The sequence below is a fragment of the Sturnira hondurensis genome, unplaced genomic scaffold (assembly GCF_014824575.4).
Source record: "Sturnira hondurensis isolate 20B ecotype Veracruz unplaced genomic scaffold, ASM1482457v3 Scaffold0019996, whole genome shotgun sequence".
NCBI classification, from domain to species: domain Eukaryota; kingdom Metazoa; phylum Chordata; class Mammalia; order Chiroptera; family Phyllostomidae; genus Sturnira; species Sturnira hondurensis.
Window position 1 is genome coordinate 363,969 of NW_028092627.1, and position 27,740 is coordinate 391,708.

At 39.3% G+C, this 27,740-nt stretch overlaps 1 protein-coding gene across 2 annotated transcripts in view; it reads right to left on the minus strand.

Annotated features, from left to right (window-relative positions):
- POU2F3 (POU class 2 homeobox 3) overlaps positions 1 to 27,740 on the minus strand; it is a 118,953-nt gene that overhangs the window by 58,649 nt on the left and 32,564 nt on the right. For both annotated transcript variants that reach the window (XM_037028547.1, XM_037028548.1), the window contains exon 3: positions 4,216 to 4,250. In XM_037028547.1, coding sequence (XP_036884442.1) covers positions 4,216 to 4,250 — 35 coding nt within the window. The remainder of the gene's footprint in view (positions 1 to 4,215; positions 4,251 to 27,740) is intronic.

A 27,740-nucleotide genomic window follows, 5' to 3' on the forward strand; every position in this document is an offset into this window, starting at 1 on the left:
ATCTTTTGCTCTCCTGTGTCTGCTAACACCTTCTCTGTATTACACACAAAGGTTGTTCCTACACAACCACTCTTTTTTCTTTTTCCCACTCCCTCTACCTCCCATTTCCTCCCAGTTAGTCACGATGAGGTCACACTCACATTCTGGCTCCCAGGCCTCTCCCTAAAGATGGTGTGTATGTACAGGGAGTGGGGAGTTGAGAGACTGTAGAGGAAAATTCATTAAGGCATCATGGGGAAAATGGGCTTTGGAGTGAAAGCAATGTGGGTTCAATTCTTGACTCTGCCAACTGGCCAACTGTGTGACCTTCAGCAAATTACTTAATTTCTCAAATCTTTCAGCAAAAAAAGGTGAGATGTCTGGGAAGCAGTTTCCTTGCCTATATAATTAGGGTAGTAACACTTGGTTTATGGTGAGAAGTAATGAGATAAAGTACCAAAAGCATCCCACACAGAGCCTAGTGGTCCACAAAATGTTGTTTTTGTCAGTGCAGTGGCCTGAGAAATCCTGGATGCCTACCTGTAGGTCTGCAGGTGAGCTAGTAAGGATGAGAGCATGTGGGTGTCAGTATCTGACAGCATCTAAGGTATGAAGTGAGAAAGAGCAAGGAGGTACCTTAGGGAGGGTATGGATATGTGTGAACAGAGAAGAGCTGCAGTATCAGTGTGTAAATAAGTGTGGCCTGGCTGAGCCTTTCTTTCCCCCAAATTTCCCCTCTTCAAAGAAAAGCTATGTTTGTTCTTGTCAGCAGCAAGAAATCAAAAATCCATTCCCAGGGAAGGGAAGGGATGACCCACTTCAGAAGGCTCATTCAAGTAAAGCAGATTTAAGAGAGGCCAGATCCTGGTAGAAACCAGAAAACTTTCTCCCAGTTGGTGGGGACCAACCCCCCCCACACACAAAATTTCATGAACACAAAAGATGTTCAAAGGGTCAGTGATCTCTCTGTTGGCTGCCCCCAGCCTTGTCCTAAGTGCAAGGATTTCTCAAGCTTCAGAAAGATTACACAGGCAGCCAAACCCACCGGGCCTGTGAACTGGGCACCTCTGAGCTGGGCTAGTAGGGCCTTATTTGACAGGAATAGGCTCCTCCCTGTACAGCTTGTTCAAGGGCCTGGGACTTGGGTCCTTAGCCCTCAGGACAGAAAGCACAGGCACAGGCCCCATCCCAACCTGTTTAGGACTCTCCTTCAGGACACAGAATCCTTGGGACTCCACCTCCATCTTCCTGCCCTTGAAGCAAATCTGGCCCAATTACCCTTAGATAAGAATCTTTCTCATATTTAAAGACCATGAGTGAGAAGCTGATTCTAACAGTCTCCCTCCCTTGGTAGGTGTTCTGGTGTTTAACAAACCAATTGGCTACAGTACCTCATCATAGCCAACCTACATGACTCCTTAACTGAAGCTTATCTCTGTGTTGAGTGAAGAGGGAGAGTGTTGGCCTCCACTTGTTAGCAATCCCCCAATGAACAAAATTGCAGAAGTTGCCTGCATAAGAGTTTTGGCTTAGGACTCAATTTTATTCCTCTCTCTTATTGTGAAGGATATATCCAGAGTTAACAAACCTTTAGAAAATGTTAATAGTGACATCAAATCACTCTACAGATAAAGGAGAAAAACATGTCTGAGTTTCATCCCCAGCTTCCCTTTCCCCCCACACAGACTTCCATCTAAACCTGGACCCAGAATTTCAGAGTGGGAAGAAACCCTAGTGGTTAGCCAATTCACCACCACTCTGGGATTATCTTCCCTTCCCCATGGCTATTTCCCTCTCCAGTGTACTTTGCTCTGCCTGGCAAACTTGTAGTCATCTTTTAGAGCTAGACACAAGTATTACCTCTTCCATGAAGCCTGCTCTGAGATCTCAGGAATAATTAACTGTTCCCATTTCTGTTTGATGCCATGCTTTTAACATACCTCTAGGTAGCATGAATAAAGCTTCACTATAAGTATTCATTGAAGATGTAATGGGGTGCAGAGTGGGGTGGGGGTCTCCCAAAATATTTCCCACAGCCCATGGTTGGGGGATAGGGAAGGGGGTGATAAAGTGGTTAAGATACTTTTAATAATAATAGCTAGTTGATAGTTCGTGCTGGCACCCTGGGTAAAAAGTCTATGTGACTTTCAGACCTTATAGTGACTCACACCATAGCTGGGGGAACTTATACAGCACCTGCATGAGAGGCCGGGAGGCAGAAGTTCTCTCTTGTCACCAGGTACTCTTTCCCTGACTAAAGATGGCAGCCAAAAGAAGGTGAAAGATACAGGGGAACTGGCAAAAGTAGCTCATTTTAGGAGGGGCCAGATATGAGGTCACATAGGAAGCTCTGGGTCAGCATTTAAAATCAGGGAAGGATGAAAGAGAAGGAGCTGGACTGCCATGAGGGCTGAGAGAGTAGGTAGCATCTATGAGGAAGGAGCCATGATGTAGGGGGATTTTGTCATGAGGTCTGAGAGAGGAAGCAATAAGCAGCTATGCAGTTTATAGCCAGGATTCCACCATGAGGGCTGGTGTGTAAGGTAAAAGCCATGCTGGCCAGGAGTCAGGAAAGGGTATACGAAGAGGCATGATGGAGTTGTGTGGTGACCTGGCAAAGCTGATGGAGCTATGCAGGATCCTGTCAAACTAAGTAGATTAGTGGGAGATGCCTGGGATGCTGAACTGTGGCTGGGAATGCTGAGACTATAGAATTTTGCTTCTCTAAAGGACGAACAGAGAAGCTACTTTCTTGGGATGTGTGCCTTCCTGGAATCTATTTTGATCCAGTGTAATATGGCACATGTTTTTCTGGACTACTACATGAAGGCTGAAGACAACATACCTCAGATCCAGAAGGAGAGACCTGCTGCAAGAGGATGATGTCTCTGAAACCCATAAATTCAGATTCTGGATGGGAAGGAGAACTGTGGGTACAGCCAGCTTAAGAAGAAATAAAGATATGGGGAACTTTTGGGCATGTTTTTGACTTATAGACTGATGGAGAACAAGGGAAGTGTTGGGCCTCATAGGATAACAGAGCTCCAAGCAGGAGTGCACAGCCAAGGTTGGAATTCTGTAAATAAAAACCCATTTCCTCAACACTAATTGTTGGGTCATGTGGATGGGCCCCAGTTTGCTCAGCTCCAAAGACTCTCTCTCCCACCCTTCATGTCCCTCCCTCCCTCCCTCCCTTTCCTTCTTATTCTCCCTTTGTCTCTATTCTCCCATACTTCATACTAGACTGTAGGGAGTACATAGCACATTTTCCCCCAATTGCACCACAAATTTATGAAATGAATTCTTAAGCTGAGAAAATTCAGACCAAATAGATTAAGTGACTTGATCAAGGTTATATAGCTGGTTAGTGGCAGAAACAGGATCAAAACTCGGGCTTCTGATTTTGTAACTATTTCTCACCTCTCTGATTCTCTCTAAGGTCCTCCATTATTGCTTTCTGCTTGTCTCCACCTTACTCTTGCTCTTTTCAACGAACATTCACACCTTCTGCTTCTGACATAATACCCTGTCCTATCCCTCTCCTCCAACCATCCCATCAGCCTCTGACCCTAAGAAAAAATTCCTCTCTTTCCTCTTTCTTTTTATTTCTGTACATCCACATTAATCCATCCTGCCATTCATCCAGCACCGCTTTACCCTACCCAAAACCCTTCCCGATTAACTCCAACCCACCCAACTCAATTTTCTTCAAAGGAACAAAGCTTGTGCCTACATTGTCCCACTGAGCTGAGTCACTCTCTCCTTTCTGAGCCCTTTTTTGTTCCATTTCCTCTGTTTTGTCCACTATCTTCTTCCTGTAAATTAGGAATTCTATGAGGAGTCCAGGTACTCCATATTTTGTACCTCCATAAATTCCTCTACAAACAGTAAGACCATATAAACATACTTGTCCAAGATACAACTCAGGTTGGGCTTTGACAGAAAAATAGCTGTTGTCTTAGATTCTGACATCTAGCATGCAGTCAATTATAAATCAGTGCTACATTTGTCAGTACTCTTTTGAGGGCAAAGTGAAAAGCAGACATTGGATTGTGGGTTGAAAAGGGGTTAGAGGCAAAAGCCATTTAAAGGCCCCTTCCAATCCTCAAACATACAAGTCTCTGAATAAACTCCCTCAAACTTTGCTTCATCTTCTTTGTTTCTCTCACACTTGACATAGTACAAATGACCCCCAAAATTTATAGAATAAAGGTTTTTTTTTCTGAAAGTCCTTACCTGCCTGTTGAAATCTAGGCTGTTTTGATCATTTCCTGGAAGAGATAAAAAAATATTAGTTGCTAGCAGGATTAGAAGACTGAAGTTTTAGAGGAAAAATCAGATGTTAAGAGAAGTCTTTATTTTGAAAAAGAATACTTGCTTTCCCTATGACTGGGACCCTTCTTCTTATCCTGTTTCCTAAAAAGGTTTTGTAAAATATTCTCCAGAAAGGTGTATAACCAGGGAAAGCATAGACTGACTGGCCTAATGTCACAAAGAGTAAACTGGAATTAGAACTTGCCATACCAGAGTGCGAGTTCTGTGGCACTCTCTAGACAGTAGCTATTACAGTTGCTTTCATGTATAAGCAAGGAATGACCAGCCATGCATCTTAAAGGAAATGCCATAAGGCAAGAAGTCCTCCCAGGAATAATGACATCTAAGTCATGCCAGGTAGACAGGTGTCAGTCCTGTTTCTTCCAACCTCCTAACTTTCATTTCTTGTTTCTTCATCTTTTCTCCTTTTACAATAAAAGTTTAGGTGAAAGAGTAAATGTATGGTTAATAAAGAAAACTTGTAGTACAGAAAAAGTACATAGTAGCAGAAAAATCACTTTGCTGAAAGGCAACTGTAATTAATATTTTTGTATATTTTATAGTTTTATGCTTTTCACCCCTCACTGATAAATACTATTGTGCATCAGTTATGACCATGGGTTTTCTAGTAAGCATCACAAATATTTCTCCTACACTATTAAGGAGCATTAAAACTATTTCCCTATGCTAGCAAACATCATTTTTAATGACTACCTAATATTCCATTTTGTGTACATACATACCATAATTTGCTTAAACATATAACTATTGTTTGGAAAATTATTTACATTCATTGCTGGGATAAAGTTTTCTATTCATATAGATTTCTAGGGCAGCAATTGTCAAACAACATTTCTTTGGGCCCCATGGATTGTTGGCTTTACAAAACCAAGGAAAATGATTATTTATTCCCAGATAAGAAAAAGCTAAAGGATTTCACCACTACCAAATATTAATGAAATTTTTAAGAAGAAAAACATGGTAAAAATTATGACATAGGTAAACATGGCTCACCCCCTCACACAACCACATCAAAACTACAAATAAAATATAGAATTACCAACACTCAGAACCAACAGAAATCAAGTTCAATGAAAATCTAACAACTACAGAATTAAAGAACTACACCCACCCAGACTGGTAGGAGGGGTGGAAACACAGAAAGGGCTGGTCCCACATCTATGTATGGTGCATAAAAATTTGGGAGAGGTATTCCAGGAGAAAGAAGATCCAGTTACACACCAGGACCCCCAGCCCACAATTTCAGCACCAGGAAGATAAGTCCCCACAACTTCTGCCTACAAAAACCAGTGGCGATTGAGTTGGTGGAAGAAACTTCTGGAGTCCCAAGCTCCAGAAGTTTCCCCCTAAAGAACCCACATACAGACTTACACATACTCACTCTAAACTCTAGCACCTGGGTAGCAGCTTGAAAGGCACCAGTGGCATACAGGAAGGAACTGAAGTGTTTGGCATAAAGGCAGGAGTTAGGGGAGAGCTTTCTCCCAGGCAGAAAGGTGAGCAGACAAGGCCATTGTCCCTTTTCTAGCTCTCCTCACAAAGAGCCACAGAGCTAGTAGGTGAGTGCCATATCTGAGAGTCCATCAACCTGGCTAACACTATTTGTCCTGCCCTGGAAATCCCCTGAGACTCCGTCCTACCCAACTTATAAGCTCACCCAAATTGTTAACTGTGACTTTTCCATATGAATGGCTGGACTTGAATCATGCTTCACAACTTCCACATTTCTTTCATAAAAGCAACAGCAAGCTTCAGTAAGCCCCTGGCCCCCATACATTTTTGTTAAGGGGTCCCAGGCAGCATCAGCAGTCAGCCTAGATTCACAGCTTTTCTTTGTCTGGGAGTCTCCAAGCCCAGAACAAGTAGCAGCCATCTGCAGATTACTTTATAGCTCAAACGTGGTGGCCCTGGGGAGAACACAGGTTGGAGCTTACTTTGGTCTGCACCACCCAGGCAACCCCACAGTTAGAGCACCCAGTGGACAGAACAGACCATGTTGGAGCACCACCAGCTTTCCCTTGCACAGCTACCTCCATGGAGGGTGGAGGTTGGCAGTCAGTGGTCACAGCCAGTCCTTGCAGCTGACTGGCCTGGAAAAATCTCTCCCATTGACCTGGAAACTGCAATTAGGCTCAACTACAAGAGGAGAATGTACACAGCACACATGAAGGGCACACCTTGAGTACCCAGCTTGGATAATAGGAGAGGCTGTGCCACAAGACCCTATAGGACACCTACTATATTAGGCCACACTACCAAGAGAGGAAGTCATAGCAGCTCTACCTAATACATAGAAGCAAACACAGGGAGTCCGTCAAAATGAGGAGACAAAGAAACATGGCTCGGATGAAAGAATAGATCAAAACACCAGAAAAACAACTAAACATAATGGAGATAAGCAATCTATCAGATGCAGAGTTCAAAACACTGGTTATAAAGATGCCCAAGGAACTTAGTAAGGACCTCAGCAGAATAGAATAAGATCCAGTCAGAAATGAAGAATACACTAATTGAAAATAAGAACAAGTTATAGGGAAACAACAGTAAAGTACATGAAGCCAAGAATCAAATCAATGATTTGGAACATAAGGAAGCAAAAAACAACTGATTGTAACAACAAGAAGAAAAAAGAATCTAAAAAAATGAGGATAGTATAAGCACCCTCTAGGGCAACTTCAAGCATTTCAACATTCACATCAAAGAGGTGCCAGAAGGAGAAAAGGAGCAAAAAATTGGAAATTGGAAATCTATTTGAAAAAATAATGAAAGAAAACATCCCTAATTTGGTAAAGGAAATAAACATGCAAGCCTAGGAAGCACAGAAAGTTGCAACCAAGATGAAAGCAAAGAGGCCTGCTCCAAGGCACATCATAATTAAAACTCCAACGGTTAAAGATAAAGAGAAAATCTTAAAGCAACAAGATAAAAGCAGTTAGTTACTTACAGGGGCATTCCTCTAAGACTGTCATCTGATTTCTCAAAAGAATCTTTGCAGGCTAGAGGGATTGGCAAGAAGTATTCAAAGTCATGAAAAGCAAAGACATATAGCCAAGATTGCTCTACCCAGCAAAGCTACCATTTAGAATTGAAGGGCAGATTAAGTGCTTCCCAGACAAGAAAAATACTAAAGGAGTTCATCATCACAAACTATTGTTATATAAACTGTTAAATGGACTTATTTAAGAAAAAGAAGAAAGTTAAAAGTATGAACAATAAAATGGCAATGAAATAGATATGTGTCTATCACTAACTGAATCTAAAAAACAAACTAAGGAAACAAGAACAGAGACAGAATCATGGATATGGAGAGTGCTTTAATGGTTGCCATATGGGAGGGGATGTGTGGGAGAATGGGTGAAGAGATGAAGGGAATAAGAAGTACAAATTGCTAGTTACAAAATAACCATGGGGATGTAAAGTAAAGTATAGGAAATGGAGTATCCAAAGAACTTCTGTGCATGACCCATGGACATGAAGAATAGTGTAGGCATTGCCTGAGGGAGTGTGGGTGCAGACTGGAAGGGGGTGAAAGGGCAAAAATTAGGAAAACTGTAACAGCATAATCAATAAAACAAAAAATAAAAATAAAAATATGAATAATAAAATGTCAATAAGTACATACCTATCAATAATTATTTTTTAAATTATATTTTATTGATTATAAAATTGCCATTACAGTTGTTCTATTTCTGCCCCTTCATTCCTCTCCACCCTGCACACTCTCTCCCCACCATCCCCCCTTTAGTTTATGACCATGTGTCTCAAGTTCTTTAGATTCTATATTTCCCATACTATTCTTGCCCTCCCCCCTATCTATTTTCTACCTACCATCTATGCTACTTAGTTTCTGTACTTTCTCCCCCCTTCTCCTCCTCCCACTCCCCTGTTGCTAACCCTCCATGTGTTCTTCATTTCTATGGTTCCACTCCTGATCTAGCTGTCCTCTTAGTTTTCTTTTGTTTTAGGTGTGGTTGTTAATAACTTTGAGTTTGCTGTCCTTTCACTGTTCATATTTTTTATCTCCTTTTTCTTAGATAAGTCCCTTTAACATTTCATATAATAAGGGTTTGGTGATGATGAACTCCTTGAACTTGACCTTATCTGAGAAGCACTTTATCTGTCCTTCCATTCTAAATGAAAGCTCTGCTGGGTAGAGCAATCTTGGTTGTAGGTCTTTGGATTTCATGACTTGGAATACTTCTTTTCAGCCCCTTCTTGCCTGTAAGGTCTCTTTTGAGAAATCCGCTGGCAGTCTGATGGGAACTCCTTTGTAGGTGACTATCCCCTTATCTCTTGCTGCTTCTAGGATTCTCTCCATTTTAATCTTGGCTAATGTAATTATGATGTGCCTTGGTGTGTTCCTTCTTGGGTCCAGCTTCTTTGGGATTCTCTGAGCTTCCTGGATTTCCTGGAAGTCTATGTCCTTTGCCAGACTGGGGAAGTTCTCCTTTATTACTTGTTCAAAGAAGTTTTCCACTCGTGGCTGTTTCTTTCCCCCTTCTGGTACCCCTATAATTCAGATGCTGGAACGTTTAAAGATGTCCTGGAGGTTCCTAAGCCTCTCCTCATTTTTTTGAATTCTTGTTTCTTCATTTTCTTCTGGTTGGATGCCTTGTTCTTCCTTCTGGTCCATTCCATTGATTTGAGTCCCAGTTTCCTTTCCATCACTATTGGTTTCCTGTGCATTTCCCTTTATTTTAATTAGTTTAGCGTTCATGTGTTCCTCTAATTTGTGGCTAAAATCAACCAATTCTGTGAGAATCCTGATCACCAGTATTTTGAACTGTGCATCTGAGAGACTGGCTATTTCTTGGTCACTCAGAGTTATCGGCTCTGGGGCTTTGAGTTCTTGAGCCATATTTTGGTCTGTTTGTGCCTGTTACGTATGAGGAGCAGAGCCCTAGGTGTTCACCAGGGTGGGGAAACTCAGTCACTGGGTTGTGATGCTGTATGTGGGGGTGGGGTCAAAGAGGGGCAATGGTGGTCCCCTCTGCTGCTTCACGCTGCTGGGGCCTGTGGGGTCTGTCTCACTGCTTGCTCCTTCGATGGTTTATCTGTGTGCGAATGTGTGACTGTGGTCAGCCTGCCACCTTGAGCCCTCACTGGGTCCACCCATTGCTACCCCACACCTGGGATCCATCCATGGCTGCCAGGGCCCCTGGGTTGGGGGATCTTTCCTGCCCAACCCTGCTCTGCTGCTGACTCCACCCCTCTTACCGGTCTGGGTGAATGGTTTGTTGTTGTCGTACTTCCGTATAGTTCAATTTTCTGTGTTTTGGCTGCATTTTTGTTTACTAAAGCTTTGTTGTCTTTAAACTTGGTTGTGGGAGAAGGCACAGTGTTTCCACCTATGCCTCCACCTTGGCTGAAGTCTAATTACTTTAAATATAAGTAAAATAAATGCTCCAATCAAAGGATATAGGGTGGCTAAATAGATCAGAGAACAAGGTTCATACATATGACACCTACAAGAAACCCACTTCAGATCAAATGACAAACAGACTGAAAGTAACAGGATGAAAGAAAGATTTTTTTGAAAATGAAAAAAAAATAGGGCAGCAATGCTTATATCAGACAAAATAGACTTTAAAACAAAGGCACACAAAAACATTTTATAATGATAAAGGTATCAACCCAACAAGAGGATATAACCCTTGTAAACATTTATACACCCATTGTAGGAGCACCTGAATATATAAAATAAATATTAATGGATATAAAGAGACAGATCCACAGTAATACGGTAATGGCAGAGGACTTTAATACCCCACTGATGTCCATGGATAAGTCATCCAGACAGAAAATAAAAAGAAAACAATGGCTTTAAATGGCAAAATAGACCAGATGGATTTAATAATGTTATTTGAACATTTCATGCCAAAGTAGCAGAATATATATTCTTTTCAAGTGCACATGGAACAATTTTCCAGAATGGAGCATATGTTAAGTCACAAAACATGTCTCAACAACTTTAAGAAGGTTGAAATAAGATCAAACATCTTTTACGATCACAGTGATATGCAACGAGAAGTCAATAACAAAAAGAAAACTGAAAAACACACAAACACATGGAGACCAAATAACACACTACTAAACAATGAATGGGTTAACAATAAGATCAAGGAAAAAACTAAAAGAGACCTTGAGACAAATGAAGATGAAAAACACAGCAACCTCAAATTTATGGGACTCATCCAAAGCAGTTCTAAGAGGAAACTTGTAGCAATACAGGCTAACTAACCTCAAGAAACAAGCAAAAAAAAAAAATTAAATAAACAGTATAACCTCATACCGAAAAGAAGTAGAAAAATAACAACAAACAAAGAAAAATGAGTAGAATGAAGGAAAGAATAAAGATCAGAGCAAAAATAAGAAAACCCTGGCTGGTGTAGCTCAGTGGGTCAGTGGCTGAGTGATGACCTGTGAACAAAAGGATCGCGGTTCTATTCCCAGTCAGGAAACATGCCTGGATTGTAGGCCAGTTCCCAGGGGGATGCTAGAGAGGTAACCATACATTGATATGGTCTCCCCCTCTCTTCTTCCCTTCCTCTCTAAAGATAAGTAAATAAAAATCTTTTTTAAAAAACGATGAAAACAGAATCTAAAATATACAATACAAAAGATCAATGAAACCAAGAGCTGGATTTTTTTAAAAGATAAACAAGATTAATAAACACTTAACCAGACTCATCAAGAAAAAGAGAAAGATAAAGCAAATATAGTCAAAACTCAAAAAGCACTGGTAAAACCAACACTACAGAAATACAAAAAAAAATAGAGGAAAATTCTACAAACAATTATATGTCAACTAATTGGACAATCAGGAAGAAATGGATGAATTCCTAGAAACAAAGAGTCTTCCAAGACCACATGAAGAAATAGAAAATCTGAACAGACTGATAACTAGAATATAACTAGCATACTCAAGAGTATATGAAATTGATCATTTAGAATGGGAGAGCAGATAAAGTGCTTCCCAGATAAGGTCAAGTTAAAGAAGTTCATCATCACCAAGCCCTTATTATACAAAATGTTAAAGGGACTTATCTAAGAAAAAGAAGATGATAAAAAATATGAACAGTAAAAATGACAACAAACTCACAACTATCAACAACTGAACCTAAAAAAACAAAACTAAACTAAGCAGCAACTAGAACAGGACCAGAATCACAGAAATGGAGATCACATGGAGGGTTATCAGTGGGGAGAGGGAGGAGCGATAATAGGGGGAAAGGTACAGGGAATAAGAAGCATAAATGGTAGGTGTAAAATAAACAGGGGGCAGTTAAGAATAGTATGGGAAATGGAGAAGCCAAAGAACTCATATGTATGACCCATGGACATGAACTAAGGAGGGGGAATGCTAGTGGGAGCAGGGTGCAGGCTGGAGGAGAATAAAGGGGAGAAAAAAATGGGACAACTGTAATAGCATAATCAATAAAATATATATTTAAAATATTATATGAAATTGAATTTGTATAAAAATCTCCTAATAAATAAAAGTCCTGGACCAAATGGTTTTATAGGTAAATTTACCAAATAATTCCAAGAATTAACACCTATCATTTTCAAACTATTCACAAAAATTGAAGAGGAAGGAAGGCTCCCAAGCTCATTTTATGAAATCAGCATTATCTTGATTCTAAAGCCAGATGAAGACACCACAAAAAAATTATAGGTCAATATGCCTCATGAAGAGAGATGCAAAAATCCTAAAAAAATATTAGAAAAACAAATTAAGTAATACATTAAAAGATTACATACCATGATCAAGTAGGATTTATTCCTGGAATGCAAGGTTCATTTAATATCTGTTCAATTAAATTGATAAGTTAATATCAATTAATGTGATACACCATATATATATATATATATATATATATATATATATATAGTGAAGGATAAAACCATATGATCATATCAATATTTGAAGAAATAGAATTTGGCAAAATCCATCATCCACCTATTGTAAAAACTCTCAGCAAAGTAGTAATAAAGGGAATATACCTCAACATAATAAAGGCCATATATGAAAAACCCACAGCTAACATCATATTCAGTGATGAACATCCAAAAGCATTTTTAGGAAGAAAACAAGATTGTCCACATTCACCACTTTTATTTAGTAGAATAGAGGAAGTCCTAGATACAGCAATCAGACAAAAAAATAAAAGGTGTTCAAATTGGAAAGGACAAAGTAACTCATTATTTGCAGATGACATGATACTATACATAGAAATCCCTAAAGATTTAACAAAAACTATAATAACTGATAATGAAATAAGTAGCAGGATACAAAATTAATAGTCAGGTGTCAGTTACATTTTTATACACTAATAATGAACTATCAGAAAGAGAAATTAAGAAAACAATCTCCCTGTTTTTCTTCGTGACTGCTTAAAGATCAGGCACTATTGTGAACAACATATTAACTATCCAGACCAGGAGTTCATGACCAATAGCCTATTGCAACAGAAACAAATGGCCATTGACATCCTTTACATTGGGAAGGCAATAATACCTAAGACAGAAATATGGGAAAAACTAGCCAAAATGTACAAGACCACACCAGATGTCATCTTTGTATTTGAATTCAGAAACCACTTTGGTGGTAGCAAGACAACTGGCTTCAGCACAATTTATGATTCCTTGGATTAAACAAAGAAAAAATGGGTCCAAACAACTGGACCCACAAATGGACTTACAAATGGATCCAAAGATTTGTAAGTGATGGCCTGTATGAGATGAAGACCTCAAGAAAACACCAAAAAGAATGCAAGAAGAAAATGAAGAAAGTCAGGGGGACAGCAAAGGTTACTGTTAGTGGTTAGTGTGCAAAAAGTGAGCTGGGGACTGGACACAAGAAAGAGTAAAGATTCTTCAGTGACTTTATCTGTGGTGGTTATACAGATTTTTCATGAGAGAATTGACAGGCTAAAAACTTTCATGTGAAAAAGAAAACAATTCTACAACTGCAACAAAAAAAAAATAGCTAGAAATAAATTTAACCAAGAAGGTAAAAGACCTATACTCGGAAAACTATCAGACATTGAAGAAAGAATTTGAAGAAGATACAAATGAATGGAAGCATAGACTATTCTCCTGGATAGGAAGTATTGTTAAAATGTCTATACCACCCAAAGCAATCTACAGAGTCAATGCAATCCCTATCAAAATAGAAATGATATTTTTCACAGAACTAGAACAAATAGTCTTAAACTTTACATGGATCCCCAAAGGACCCTTAATAGTGAAAGCAATCTTGAGAAAGAACAAAGTTGGAGAAATCATCTACCTGATGTCAAACAATACTACAAGGCTATAGTAATCAAAAACAACATGGTATTGGCCTAAAAACAGACACATTGATCAATGGAACAGAAGAGAGACCCTAGAAATAAATCTTCAGCAATATGGTCGATAAATGTATAACAAAGGAGGCAAGAATATACAATGGGGTAAAGACATTCTTTCCAATAAATGGTGTTAAGAAAACTGGACAGATACATGAAAAAGAATAAAACTGGATCATTTTCTTATACCATACATAAGAATAAACTCAAAATAGATTACATACTTAAATGTAAGACCTGGAATCATAAAACTCCTTGGAAAAAATATAGGCAGTAAACTCTCTGACAGTGCATTTAGTAATATTTTTTGGTATGTATTCTCAGGCAAGGGAAATTTTTTAAAAAACTAAACAAATGAGACTATGTGAAACTAAACCATTTTTGTATAGTGAAGAAAGATATCAACAAAACAAAAAGACCAATTAGTGAATTGGAAAAGGTATTTGCCAATGACACATCTGATAAGAAGTTAATATTCAAAATACATAAGAAACTCATACAACCAGAAAGGCTATCTTTACACTAGAAAGACAAACAATCTGATTAAAAATGGGCAGAGGACACTGAATAGACACTTTTCCAAAGAGGACATACGAATGGCCAATACACACATAAAAAGATGCTCAACATCACTAATCTACAAGGAAAATGCAAGTTAAAATCACAATAACATATCACCCCACACCTGTTAGAATAATTGTCATCAGTAAATCAAGAAACAACAAGACAACAGTGTTGGTGAAGATATCAAGAAAAGCACTTTGTGCACTTTTAGTGGGACTGAAAACTGGGACAGCCACTATAAATAAAAACAGTATGAAGTTTCCTCAAAAAATTAAAAATAGAGCCATGGTATAACCCACAAATTCCACTCCTGGGTATTTATCGAAGAAATCCAAAACTCTAAATCCAAAAGATGTATGCACCTACGTTAATTGCAGCATTATTTAAAATAGCCAATATATAGAAGCAACCTGAGTGTCTGTTGCTACATGTATGGACAAACAAGACATGGTACAAATATGCAATGGAGTACTACTCAGCCAAAAAAGAAAATTTTGCTATGTTCATCAACGTGAATGGACCTGGAGGGTATCATGCTAAGTAAATAAGTCAGACAGAAAAAAAACCTATGATTTCACTTATATATGGAATCTAAAAAGAAACAAATAAAACAATAGCACACATACATACAGTGAGCAAACTGATGATTGCCAGAAGAAAGGAGGGGTTGAGGCATGGGGTGAAAAGGGTTTAAGAAGTACAAATTGGCAGTTACAAAGTAGTCATAAGTATCTAAAGTACATACAGCATAGGGATTATAATCAATGATATTGCCACAACTATGTATGGTGTCAGATAAATATAAGACTTATTGAGGTGATCATTTCATAAGTTATATAAATGTATGATCACTATATTGTACACCTTAAAACATAATATAATATTGTATGTCAACTATAAATAAATTTTTTAAAATAAAAAAGAAAAGAAAATGACTATTATACACCATACTCTGCTTAGTACATAATAGGAGCTCAAAATATATTGATTGAATGAATGAATAAATGAACAAGTGAATAAATTCAGAACTTGCAATGGGAAAATTCTTCTTTTTTTATTGAATGTTCAGTAGTTTTGAAATAAAGTCCAAATTTCTTTGCATAACATATAATTAACTCACCAGGGACTACCATCCCTGCTTTGTCTTCTGCCACTCATGGTCCCTCTCCCTTTCTCACAGGTGCCCTGCACTGCAGCCAACGCAATGTTCATGCATGTTCAAACACCCCACAGCTGGCACATTTCCATGCCTTCATGCACTGTCCCATTTCATAAAGTTAGTCTCCCTCTCCTCTGGAATCCAGTAGCCTTCTCTGCGAGCCACATGATACTTATCTTATTTGTCTGCATGCTTCTTTCCCTTACTATGAAAGAGAAAACTGGGGGAAAGGTATTCATTTTTATATCACCAATGGCCACTAGAGTTCCTAACACAGGTCAGAGGCTCAAGAAATGCCTGTAGCCCTGGCCGGTGTGGCTCAGTTGGTTGGAGCATCTTCCTGTAACCAAAAGGTTGCAGGTTTGAGCCCCAGTCCAGGTGTATATGATCCCAGGTCAGCCGTGCCAGAGGTAGCCAATCAATGTATCTTTCTCCCTTCCTCTGTCTCTAAAAGCAATAAAAAAATGTCCTTGGGTGAGGATTAAAAAAGAAGTAAGCAATGCCTGTAGATGAAAAATCCCACCTATACGATTCCCTACCTTCTCTGAAGTTATATAAAAATTTCCCCTACTGTATATCAAATTATCATTACTCACTTGAAGATTATTTTATGTTACACACACACACACACACACACACACACACACACCAAATGTCTGTAGATGAATGAATGGTCTTTAAGAGAATCTTCTGGAGTTTTAACTTAAGACCCTTTCTCTCTGCTGTTCTAAACAATGGCAAAGTGTGGCCTTTCCTGTATGGTTGTGCAACACTTCTTAGAGGAGCTGGGCCAGCAAGATGAGAGCAAAGGATAAAGGGCTATGGAGTCCTGAAAAAGAGGAATATGGTAAGATATCAAGTGATCTCTGAATAGTAGCATGCTTTTGAGAGCAATTAAGATGATATATAAAATCTGTGAATGGAGCTACAGATGAGAAGGGCCCACAGACTAAAAACAGTTGTCTTTGGAAAGGTAGACTCAAAGGTAAAATATCTCTCTCTCTGAAAAAAATCTTCTCATCGCAATTTAAAAGCGGCCTAATGAGGACTTCCACCAAGATGCAGGTGTAGGTGGAAACACTGTGCCTTCTCCCACAACCAAGTTTAAAGACAACAAAGTTTTAGTAAACAAAAATGCAGCCAAAACACAGAAAATTGAACTATACGGAAGTACGACAACAACAAACCATTCACCCAGACCGGTAAGAGGGGTGGAGTCAGCAGCAGAGCAGGGTTGGGCAGGAAAGATCCCCCAACCCAGGGGCCCTGGCAGCCATGGATGGATCCCAGGTGTGGGGTAGCAATGGGTGGACCCAGTGAGGGCTCAAGGTGGCAGGCTGACCACAGTCACACATTCGCACACAGATAAACCATCGAAGGAGCAAGCAGTGAGACAGACCCCACAGGCCCCAGCAGCGTGAAGCAGCAGAGGGGACCACCATTGCCCCTCTTTGACCCCACCCCCACATACAGCATCACAACCCAGTGACTGAGTTTCCCCACCCTGGTGAACACCTAGGGCTCTGCTCCTCATACGTAACAGGCACAAACAGACCAAAATATGGCTCAAGAACTCAAAGCCCCAGAGCCGATAACTCTGAGTGACCAAGAAATAGCCAGTCTCTCAGATGCACAGTTCAAAATACTGGTGATCAGGATTCTCACAGAATTGGTTGATTTTAGCCACAAATTAGAGGAACACATGAACGCTAAACTAATTAAAATAAAGGGAAATGCACAGGAAACCAATAGTGATGGAAAGGAAACTGGGACTCAAATCAATGGAATGGACCAGAAGGAAGAACAAGGCATCCAACCAGAAGAAAATGAAGAAACAAGAATTCAAAAAAATGAGGAGAGGCTTAGGAACCTCCAGGACATCTTTAAACGTTCCAGCATCTGAATTATAGGGGTACCAGAAGGGGGAAAGAAACAGCCACGAGTGGAAAACTTCTTTGAACAAGTAATAAAGGAGAACTTCCCCAGTCTGGCAAAGGACATAGACTTCCAGGAAATCCAGGAAGCTCAGAGAATCCCAAAGAAGCTGGACCCAAGAAGGAACACACCAAGGCACATCATAATTACATTAGCCAAGATTAAAATGGAGAGAATCCTAGAAGCAGCAAGAGATAAGGGGATAGTCACCTACAAAGGAGTTCCCATCAGACTGCCAGCGGATTTCTCAAAAGAGACCTTACAGGCAAGAAGGGGCTGAAAAGAAGTATTCCAAGTCATGAAATCCAAAGACCTACAACCAAGATTGCTCTACCCAGCAGAGCTTTCATTTAGAATGGAAGGACAGATAAAGTGCTTCTCAGATAAGGTCAAGTTCAAGGAGTTCATCATCACCAAGCCCTTATTATATGAAATGTTAAAGGGACTTATCTAAGAAAAAGAAGATAAAAAATATGAACAGTGAAAGGACAGCAAACTCACAGTTATTAACAACCACACCTAAAACAAAAGAAAACTAAGAGGACAGCTAGATCAGGAGTGGAACCATAGAAATGAAGATCACATGGAGGGTTAGCAACAGGGGAGTGGGAGGAGGAGAAGGGGGGAGAAAGTACAGAAACTAAGTAGCATAGATGGTAGGTAGAAAATAGATAGGGGGGAGGGCAAGAATAGTATGGGAAATATAGAATCTAAAGAACTTGAGACACATGGTCATAAACTAAAGGGGGGATGGTGGGGAGGGGGTGTGCAGGGTGGAGAGGAATGAAGGGGCAGAAATAGAACAACTGTAATGGCATATCAATAAAATATATTTTACAAAAATAATAAATAAATAAAAGTGGCCTAATGAGGAGTAATTTTAAAATTTGCCAAAATAACTCCAATTTTTTTCATTCCACAATTATACATTAAACTCTATATGCCTGGCACTGTTCTTGTTACTGGGAATGTAATATTGAATAAGACAGATGGACATTCCTGACCATATGGAGCTTACTTTCTAGTTGAGGAGACATAAAAAGAATACAAAAAATATGTATAGTATAATTTCATTTAGAGATAATTAGTGGGAGCACAATAATGCATTATCTGGAAAAGAGTGTTTCAGAAATTGTTGGTAAGCAAAGTGGTCTAGGGAGGCCACTCAGGGGAGGTGGCATTTTCACTGAATGAAGTGAGGATCCAACCACTTGAGGGTCTGGAGAAGATCATTCCATAAGAGGGATTGGGGCCTTAGGCAAGAACAGGCTTGTATACTGAGGAACAGTAATGAAGCAAGTATGGACAAAGAGAAGTGGATGGGGGATAACCAGGACAAGATGACTTGCTTGGATCTGACAGATGGGTCATGGTAAAGATTTCAGCTTTTATGCCAAGGATGATGGGAAGTGATGGAGGGTTTTGAGCAGAGGAGTAACATGATCTGACTTAAGTGTTTAAACTTACAGTGACCCACTGTAGAGGGAAAGAGAGTAGTAAGAAGACCAACTGGGATGCTGTTGCAGTGGCTCAGGTGAGAGGCAGCAGTGGGCTGGATGTACAGGTAGCAGAGAAGGTAGTGAGAAGTGCCTAGATTTAGAATACATTTTGAATTGATAGCTGAGAAGCTAATGACAGGAGGTGGGGTGCAAGGGAAGTAGAGAAAGAATCCAGAATTATTTCCAGGGGTCCGGCTTTCTCAAAGGGGTCAGCGGTGGTGCCATTCCCTGAGATGGGGTGACTTGACGAGTAGGCTGGTAGTAGAACATTGAAAGCTACATTTTTTAGCAAGCTTGAGATGCCAATTAGATACCCCAGGGAAAGCAGGGAAATGAGTTTGGGCTCAGAAGAGGTGACAGGTCAGAAGTATAAACTGGGTAGTTAACAGCTTATAGTTGGAATACATATATATACTCCACATATATAAAAACATATATATATATATATATATATATATATATATATATATATATATATATATAATATCAACTTGTTTAGCCATAGGGCTCACTGAAGTTACAAAGAAAGTGAATCCACATGAAGAAGAAAAAACAGTTAAGGTTGGGATGATGATAAAGAACCAGCAAAGGAGACTGAGAAAGAGTGGGCATCTAAGTAGGAGGAAGACAGGGCAAAAATAGTATCTGGAAGGTAAGAGGAGAAGGTGCTTCTAGAAGAAGGTAATAGCACAAATATGAACAAAACCTAGAAAGCGAGAAAAACAATGCAAGGCCAAAACAGTTTGTTTTGGAGTGGTCATCATGTTTATGGACAATTTTAAAAGGTCTTTGCTTTTTATTTCTGTGAATGCCATTATCATGTTGTTTGAGATCCATAAAATAAAAAAAAATTGAGCAAGCAATAATAAGCAAATAATTCAGAGATTATTTTTAAAACTCCAGCCAACAAAATTAGCCAGTTCTCTTGCCTAGAATTTTTTCTTTGGCTTTTCTCAAGAGGTCTCTATTATTGTGAGGATGCACAGCTGGACTTAGAGCCCAAGTTTCCTTTTCTCATAAAATTCATTCCTACTTGCATTTGTATCTCCACCTAATTTTCTTTGAATCCTGGGCTAATAAAATGGTTGGACTGGAGGTGCCTAGGCCATCCAGGACCTCTCAGAAGACTGACTCCATGACACTCCAGGAAAGCAGAATTCAGCACTGGGCATTTACTAGAGGCTCAGTTCCACAAAGCCCCTAGTATTCCAAATGGGAATCATGATTCCCATTCTGATTCTGATTTCACTGCTAAGCAGGTAAGAGTGTTCTCAGGAAACATGATTTTTCTCATGGACCACAACCTGTGAGAAAGATCTCAGAGCATTTGTGGGAGTTTGGGTCGAGCCTCGATGATGTAGTCCAAAGGAGGCATTAGTTAATATATGATTACACAGTTGATTCTCTCTCCAGATCTGGCTGAAGGGAAATACCTCAGCCCACATTTTACTGCTGAGCTTGTTCCTGCTTTTCTCCCATGGTCCACTGGACGGACTTGTTCCACCTGGGATCTCACCCCACCCTATCTATAAGAAAGACCTGGGAGGTGGTGCCTGGAAACTCTGTGCCAAGATCTAACTCATTGGGTTTCTGTTGCTGCTCTAATGCTTATATCCAGAGGTGGCTGGCAAGTCATTCCCAAACTCAATTTATTCATCTTTCAAACAGAAAGAGGAACGTGGTCCTGTTTTCCAGAGAAAGGAAGGGATGCAGCCCTTCCTTTACATGATGTGAAATGCTGGTTCACAATCACCAGAAACTTTTAAGATGCTACATGGAGGAGCAGTACAATGTACTTGGAAAGAATTCTGGACTTGAAGTCAAAGGACTGGGTTCAAGCCTTGGCTACAAAACTCCCAAGCTGTGTGGTCAAGGCAGGAAGTTCTGGAGACTCAGGTTTCTCAATGGCAAAATAAGTTCACAATTCCAAATTCAGCCACTTCCCAGAGTTATGGTAAAGCTCAAGTGAGATAAAGCTGGTGACCATGCTTTGTAAGCTGGGAAGCATTATCCAATTGTGGGGCTGGGCTCTGGACATCCTGGGCTATTTCTCAAGCAGGCTGAGCCTGGTCCTATGTTAGGGACTCTGCACATTCTTTTCCCTCTAACTGGAATGCCCTTCTCTCAGAAAATACACAGTCATCCTCTAAAACCCAACTCAAATGTCACATCCTCCATGAAGCTTATCTAAAGCAAAATAAGGAATTTTCTCCTCTGTGCTTCCACATCTCTTATTTATATCTCCTATAGCACTTATCGCATTTTTTAGAGTGTCTCTTTCCCTTCTGAAAGTGTGAGTTCTTGGAGGCCTTATTATATCTTATTATATATGGGTTATTATATCATATTTATCTTTGTACCTCAAGTGACTAAAAGTGTCCAACACATAGTAGAGGTGCTAAATGACTATGTATTTGACCCAAGTTACTATGAAACTACTACAAAAATGAGTCTTATGCTGAGAGCTAAGAAAATGCAGGTTCCATTTTTTGCAGAAACCTGAACACATTTTATCACTAAGCCCTGGCTCCTTCTTTGGAAATCAGTGACTGCTTGCAGATAAAAACAAAGCAGGACACAATTACATATATGGCAGGAACACTATTTTTAGAGTTGGATAAACACTAAAGTTCAACCTCAGAGAAGCACCTTGCCAAGGTCACATAGCTTCAGAGAACCTGAATCAGGAGCAAAACTCAGGTTTCTTAATGCCTATACTTATACAAGTTTCCCAATAAATGCACTGCATTCAGAATCCAACACAGAGAAAACTGAGTATTAGATTTTTATCAACAGCTTAGGCAAATAAACAGGATAGATGATTCTTGAATCTGGGAGAGATTCAAAGCAGAGAGTAAGATTAATACAGAAAACTGGGAAATGGAATCAGGATTAGAAAATATTTTTGTATATTCCAATCAGAGAACCAAACCAACACCATAGAATGTAATGGGATTTAATGCATTTAGGTTAAATATCAACTTTAGGCATAAATAGAAGATATAGGAGGGTAAAATATACACTTAGAAATTGCTAAAGTAGTAAATATTATATTTAAATTTTATGTTTTGTGTTTTTTGCTCTCAGTAAAAATTAAAAAGAAAAAGTAAACTGAAGCTTTTTCTTTTAATTAGGGAATTCTGTTTTCCAAATACCCTAATCCAGAAATTGACTTTTGTAATTTATATTGGGTTGTAAACTAAGTAGTCAAACTATGCAAAGGTATGGCCTATTTTTAAGACAATCTGCTAAATGTGATCCAGCAACCCTACTTCTGGGCATGTATCAAAAAAATGAAAATAGGGTATGGCAGAGATATCTGCACTTCTGTGCTCATTGCAGCATTATTCACAATAACCAAATATGGACACAACCTATGTGTCCATCATCAGATGCATGGATAGAGAAAATTCTGCCATGAGAAAGAAGGAAATCTTGCTATGTGCAACAACATGGATAGACCTCGAGGATATTGTGCTAAGTAAAATAAACCACACACAAAAAAGACAATATTGCCAGCATGCATAGTATCACTTATTTATGGAATCTAAAAAAAGGCAAACTCATAAAACATGGGGTAGAAAAGTGGTTGTGAGGGGCTAGGGGTGGGGAAGTATGGAGAGTTTGGTTAGAGGGTACAAATTTCCAACTATAAGATGAAAAAGTTTTGAGGATTTCATGTAAATGTGGTGATTATAGTTGATAACACTGTACTGTACAATTGAAATCTAAGAGAGTAGAAGCTAAATATATGTAGGTGATGGATGGGATAACTAGATGTTGGAATCCTTCCCCAATGTAGAGCAGCAACATTATTTTTAGAGTTGGAAAATCACCATGGCTGATCAAATCAGCCATGATATACATACCTCATGATTTTATTTGTTATTTAATTTCAATAAGCTTTACAATGTGAAGCCCAATAAAGATTTTCTTCATCATTAGAAGGCAAGATGGTGGTGGAGGAGTGAATGGAAGCTCCACTAACCTCCACCCAGGACCAATCTGGAATTACAACTAAATTGTGGAGAAATCAACCAGAACAAACAAACAACTGAACAATAGTGAGAGAGAAGACTTGTAACAGACAGACAGAAGAATAAGCTTAGCACAACCTGACAGGTAAGGAGTGCAGTGCAGACTGAAGAAGGTAGGCTGGGGTGACTTCTGCCAAGATGGAGGCATAGGTGGAAACACTGTGCCTTCTCCTACAACCAAGTTTGAATACAACAAAGGTTTGGTGAACAAAGATGCAGCCAAAGAACAGAAAATTGAACTATACGGAAGTCTGACAAAAATGAACCATTCAACCAGACCGGTAAGAGGGGCGGAGCCAGCGGCGGAGCAGGGTGGAGCAGGAAAGATCCCCCGACCCAGGCGTGCAGGCAGCCGGGTTGGCAGCGCAGACCCAGTGAGAATGCGGGGCAGGTGACCGAGGTCACACATTCGTGCGCAGATAAACCAGCAGAGGAGTGAGCAGTGAGACGGACCACGCAGGCCCCAATGGGCGAACCCAGTGAGTGCACAGGGTGGCAGGTTGATCGTGGTCACACATTCACGTGCAGTGGGATGGACCACTTGGCTCCAGCTGCAGGAGGCAGCAGAGGGGACCACCATTGCTTTCCTTCGACCCCGCCCCCACATAGAGCATCACAACCCAGCAACTAAGTTGCCTGGCCCTGGTGAACACCTAAGGCTCCTCATATGTAAGAGGCACAAACAGACCAAAATATGGCTCAAGAAGAACTCAAAGCCCCAGAGCTGATGACTCAAAGTGACTGAGAAATAGTGAACCTCTCAGATGCACAGTTCAAAATACTGGTGATCAGGATTCTCACAGAATTGGTTGATTTTAGCCACAAATTAGAGGAACACATGAACGCTAAACTAATTAAAACAAAGGGAAATGCACAGGAAACCAATAGTGATGGAAAGGAAACTGGGACTCAAATCAATGGAGTGGACCAGAAGGAAGAACAAAGCATCCAACCAGAAGAGAATGAAGAAACAAGAATTCAAAAAAATGAGGAGAGGCTTAGGAACCTCCAGGACATCTTTAAACGTTCCAGCATCTGAATTATAGGGGTACCAGAAGGGGAAAAGAAACAGCCACGAGAGGAAAACTTATTTGAACAAATAATAAAGGAGAACCGCCCCAGTCTGGCAAAGGAAATAGACTTCCAGGAAATCCAGGAAGCTCAGAGAGTCCCAAAGAAGTTGGACCCAAGGAGGAACACACCAAGGCACACAACATAATCACATTACCCCAGATTAAAATGAAGGATAGAATCTTAGAAGCAGCAAGAGATAAGGAGACAAGTTACTTACAAAGGAGTTCCCATCAGATTGTCAGCTGATTTCTCAGAAGAGACCTTACAGACAAGAAGGGGCTGGAAAGAAGTATTCCAAGTCATGAAAGGCAAGAATCTATATCCAAGATTGCTCTATCCAGCAGAGTTTTCATTTAGAATGGAAGGGCAGAGAAAGTGCTTCTCAGATAAGGGGTCAAGTTAAAGGAGTTCATCATCACCAAGCTCTTATTTTTTTTATATGAAATGTTAAAGGGACTTATCTAAGAAACAGAAGATAAGAAACATGTACAGTAAAATGACAGCAAACTCACAATTATTAACAACCACACCTAAAACAAAAACAAAAACAAACTAAGCAAACAACTAGAACAGGGACAAAACCACAGAAATGGAGCTCGCATGGAGGGTTATCAACAGGGGAGTGGGAGGAGAAGAGAGAGGGAATAGGTACAGAGAATAAGTAGTGTAGATGATAGGTAGAAAATTGACAGGAAGAGGGTAAGAATAGCATTGGAAATATAGAAGCTAAAGAACTTATGACACATGGACATGAACTAAAGGGGGGAATGTGGGTGGGAGGGGGTGTGCAGGGTGAAGGGGAGTGAGGGGAGGAAAATGGGACAACTGTAATAGCATAATTAATAAAATATTTAAAAAATGTAAAATATAGTATAAAGATATTTTAATGGTCAAGTATCTTAAATTATGCACACATGAATTTTTAATCACTGAATGTATCAGCTGTGATCATTTTTATTGATAATAACAGTTTGAGCTTGATTATTGGTATTGTGGAAGAAACTTTTTAAAAAATTGTTGTTCAAGTACAGTTGTCTCCATTTCCCCTACCCCATATCTCCCCTCCCCACCCATCCCCACCTCCTACACTGGATCCTGCTCCACTTTGGCTTTGTACATGTGTCTTGTATTCATGTTCCTTGACAAGCTTTTCCCTTCCCCACTCCGTTATGCCCTCTTCACTCCACTCTGGTTACTGTCAGTTTGTTCTTTATTCAATGTCTCTGATTGTATTTTGCTTGTTTGTTTGTTTTGTTGATTAGGTTCCACTTATAGGTGAGACCATACTGTATTGTCTTTCACTGCCTGGCATATTTCATTCAGCATAATGCTCTCCAGAACCATCTATGCAGTCACAAAAAGTAGGAGCTCCTTCCTTCATTTTGCTGTGTAGTATTCCATTCTGTAAAAGTATCATAGTTTTCTTTGATCCATTCACTTACTGATGGGCACTTAGGTTGCTTCCAATACTTGGCTATCACAAATTGTGCTGCTATGAACATTGGGGTGCATAGATTCTTTCGAATTGGTGTTTCAGGATTCTTAGGATATAATTCCAGCAGTGAAACTACCAAGTCAAAAGGCAGTTCAATTTTTAGTTTTCTGAGGAAATTCCATACTGTTTTTCATAGTGGTTTCATCAGTCTGCAATCCCACCAACAGTGTACTAGGGTTCCCTTTTCTATACAACCTTGCCAGTACTTATTATTTTTTTAAGATGGCCATTCTCACTGGGGTGAAGTGGTATCTCATTGTGGTTTTAATTTGCATCTCTCTGATGACTAGTGATGCTGAGCATCCTTTCATATATCTATGTGCTCTCTGTATGTCCTCCTGGGAGAAGTGTCTGTTCAAATCCTTTGCTCATTTTTTAATTTAGTTGTTCATCTTCCTAGTGTGGAGTCATGTGAGTTCTTTATATATTTTGGAGATCAAACTCTTGTCCAAGGTATCATTGGCAAATATATTTTCCCATACAGTTGGTTTCCTTTTCAATTTGCTGATGCTTTTTTAAGCCATGCAGAAGCATTTTATTTTGATGAGATTCCATTTCTTTATTCTTTCCATTATGTCCCTTGCTCTAGGGGACATGTAGGTGAAGATATTGCTGCATGGAACATCTGAGATTTTCCTGCATATGTTCTCCTCTAGGACTTTCATGGTGTCACAACTTATATACTTAACTCTTTTATCCAACTTGAGTTTATTTTGGTGTATGGTATAAGTTGGTAGTCTAGTTTATTTATTTATTTATTTATTTATTGTCACTGTCCAGATGTCCCAACATCATTTGTTGAAGAGGGTATTTTTGCTCCAGTTTATGCTTCTGCCCCCATTATCAAATATTAATTGACCATAGAGACTTAGGTTTATTTCTAAGCTCTCTTGTTCCATTGATTTATGTCTCTTCTTATGCCAGACTGTTTTGGTTACTGTGGCCTTGTGATATAGTTTGATATCAAATACTGTGATCCCTCCTACTTTGTTCTTCCCTCTCAAAATTCCTGAGGCTAATCAGGGTCATTTCTAGTTCCATATAAATTTTTGAAACATTTGTTCTATATCTGTGAAATATGTCATTGGTATTTTAATAGGAATTGCATTAAATTTATAAATTGCTTTGGGTAGTATGAACATTTTGATTATGATAATTCTTCCAATCCATGAACTGGTACATGCTTCCATTTGTTTGTGTATTCCTTGATTTATTTCTTCAGTGTTGAGTAGTCTTCTGACTACAGGTCTTTTACTTCCTTGGTTAGGTTTATTCCTAGGTACTTTATTTTTCTTTTTACTATATTGAATGGGATTTTTTTCTTGACTTCCACTTCTGCTGTTTCATTGTTGGTATACAAAAATACCTTTGATTTCTGAACAATGACTTTGTATTCTGCTGTTTTACCTAATTCACTTATTAGGTCAAATAGTTTTTTGGTGGAGTCTATAGGGTTTTCTATGTACACTATCACATCATCTGCAAACAATGACAGTTTTGCTTCCTCCTTTCTGATTTGGATGCCTTTTATTTATTTCCCTTGTCTGATCACTGTGGTTATAACTTCCAATACTATGTTGCATATAAATGGTGAAAGTGGATCTTGTTCCTGATCTTTGTGGAAATGCTTTTAGGTTTTGCTTATTGAGTATGTTGGCTGTATGTTTCTCATATATGGCCTTTATTATGTTGAGATATATTCCCTCTGCTCCCACTTTGCTGAGTGTTTTTATCATACATGGGTGCTGTATCTTTTCAAATGCTTTTATGCATGTATTAATATGATCATGTAATTTTTGTCTTTACTGTTTTTTATGTATTGTATTATATTTACTGATTTGTGAATATTGAACCATCCTTGCATCCCAGGGAAGAATCCCACTTGCTCATGGTGTATGATCTTTTTAATGTACTGCTCGATGCAGTCTGCCAATACTTTGTTGAGGATTTTAGCATCTGTGTTCATTAGCAGTGTAGGTATGTAGCTTCCTTTCTTTGTGGAATATTTATCTTGTTTAGGAGTTATAGTGATTCTGGCTTCATAAAGAGTCTGAGAGCCTTCCCTCTTATATTTTTTGGAATACTCTGTGATGGATAGGGGTTAACTCTTCCTTAAATGTGTTGTAAAATTCTCCTGTGAGACCATCCAGTCCAGGGCTATGTGTGCTGAGAGGTTTTTGATTACTGCTTTGATTTCACCAGCTCTTACCAGTCTGTTCAGGCTTTCTACTTCTTTTTCATTCTGTTTTAGGTGATTATATTTTTCCAGAAACTTGTTCTTTTCAAATCCCAGGTTTTTAAATTTCTTGG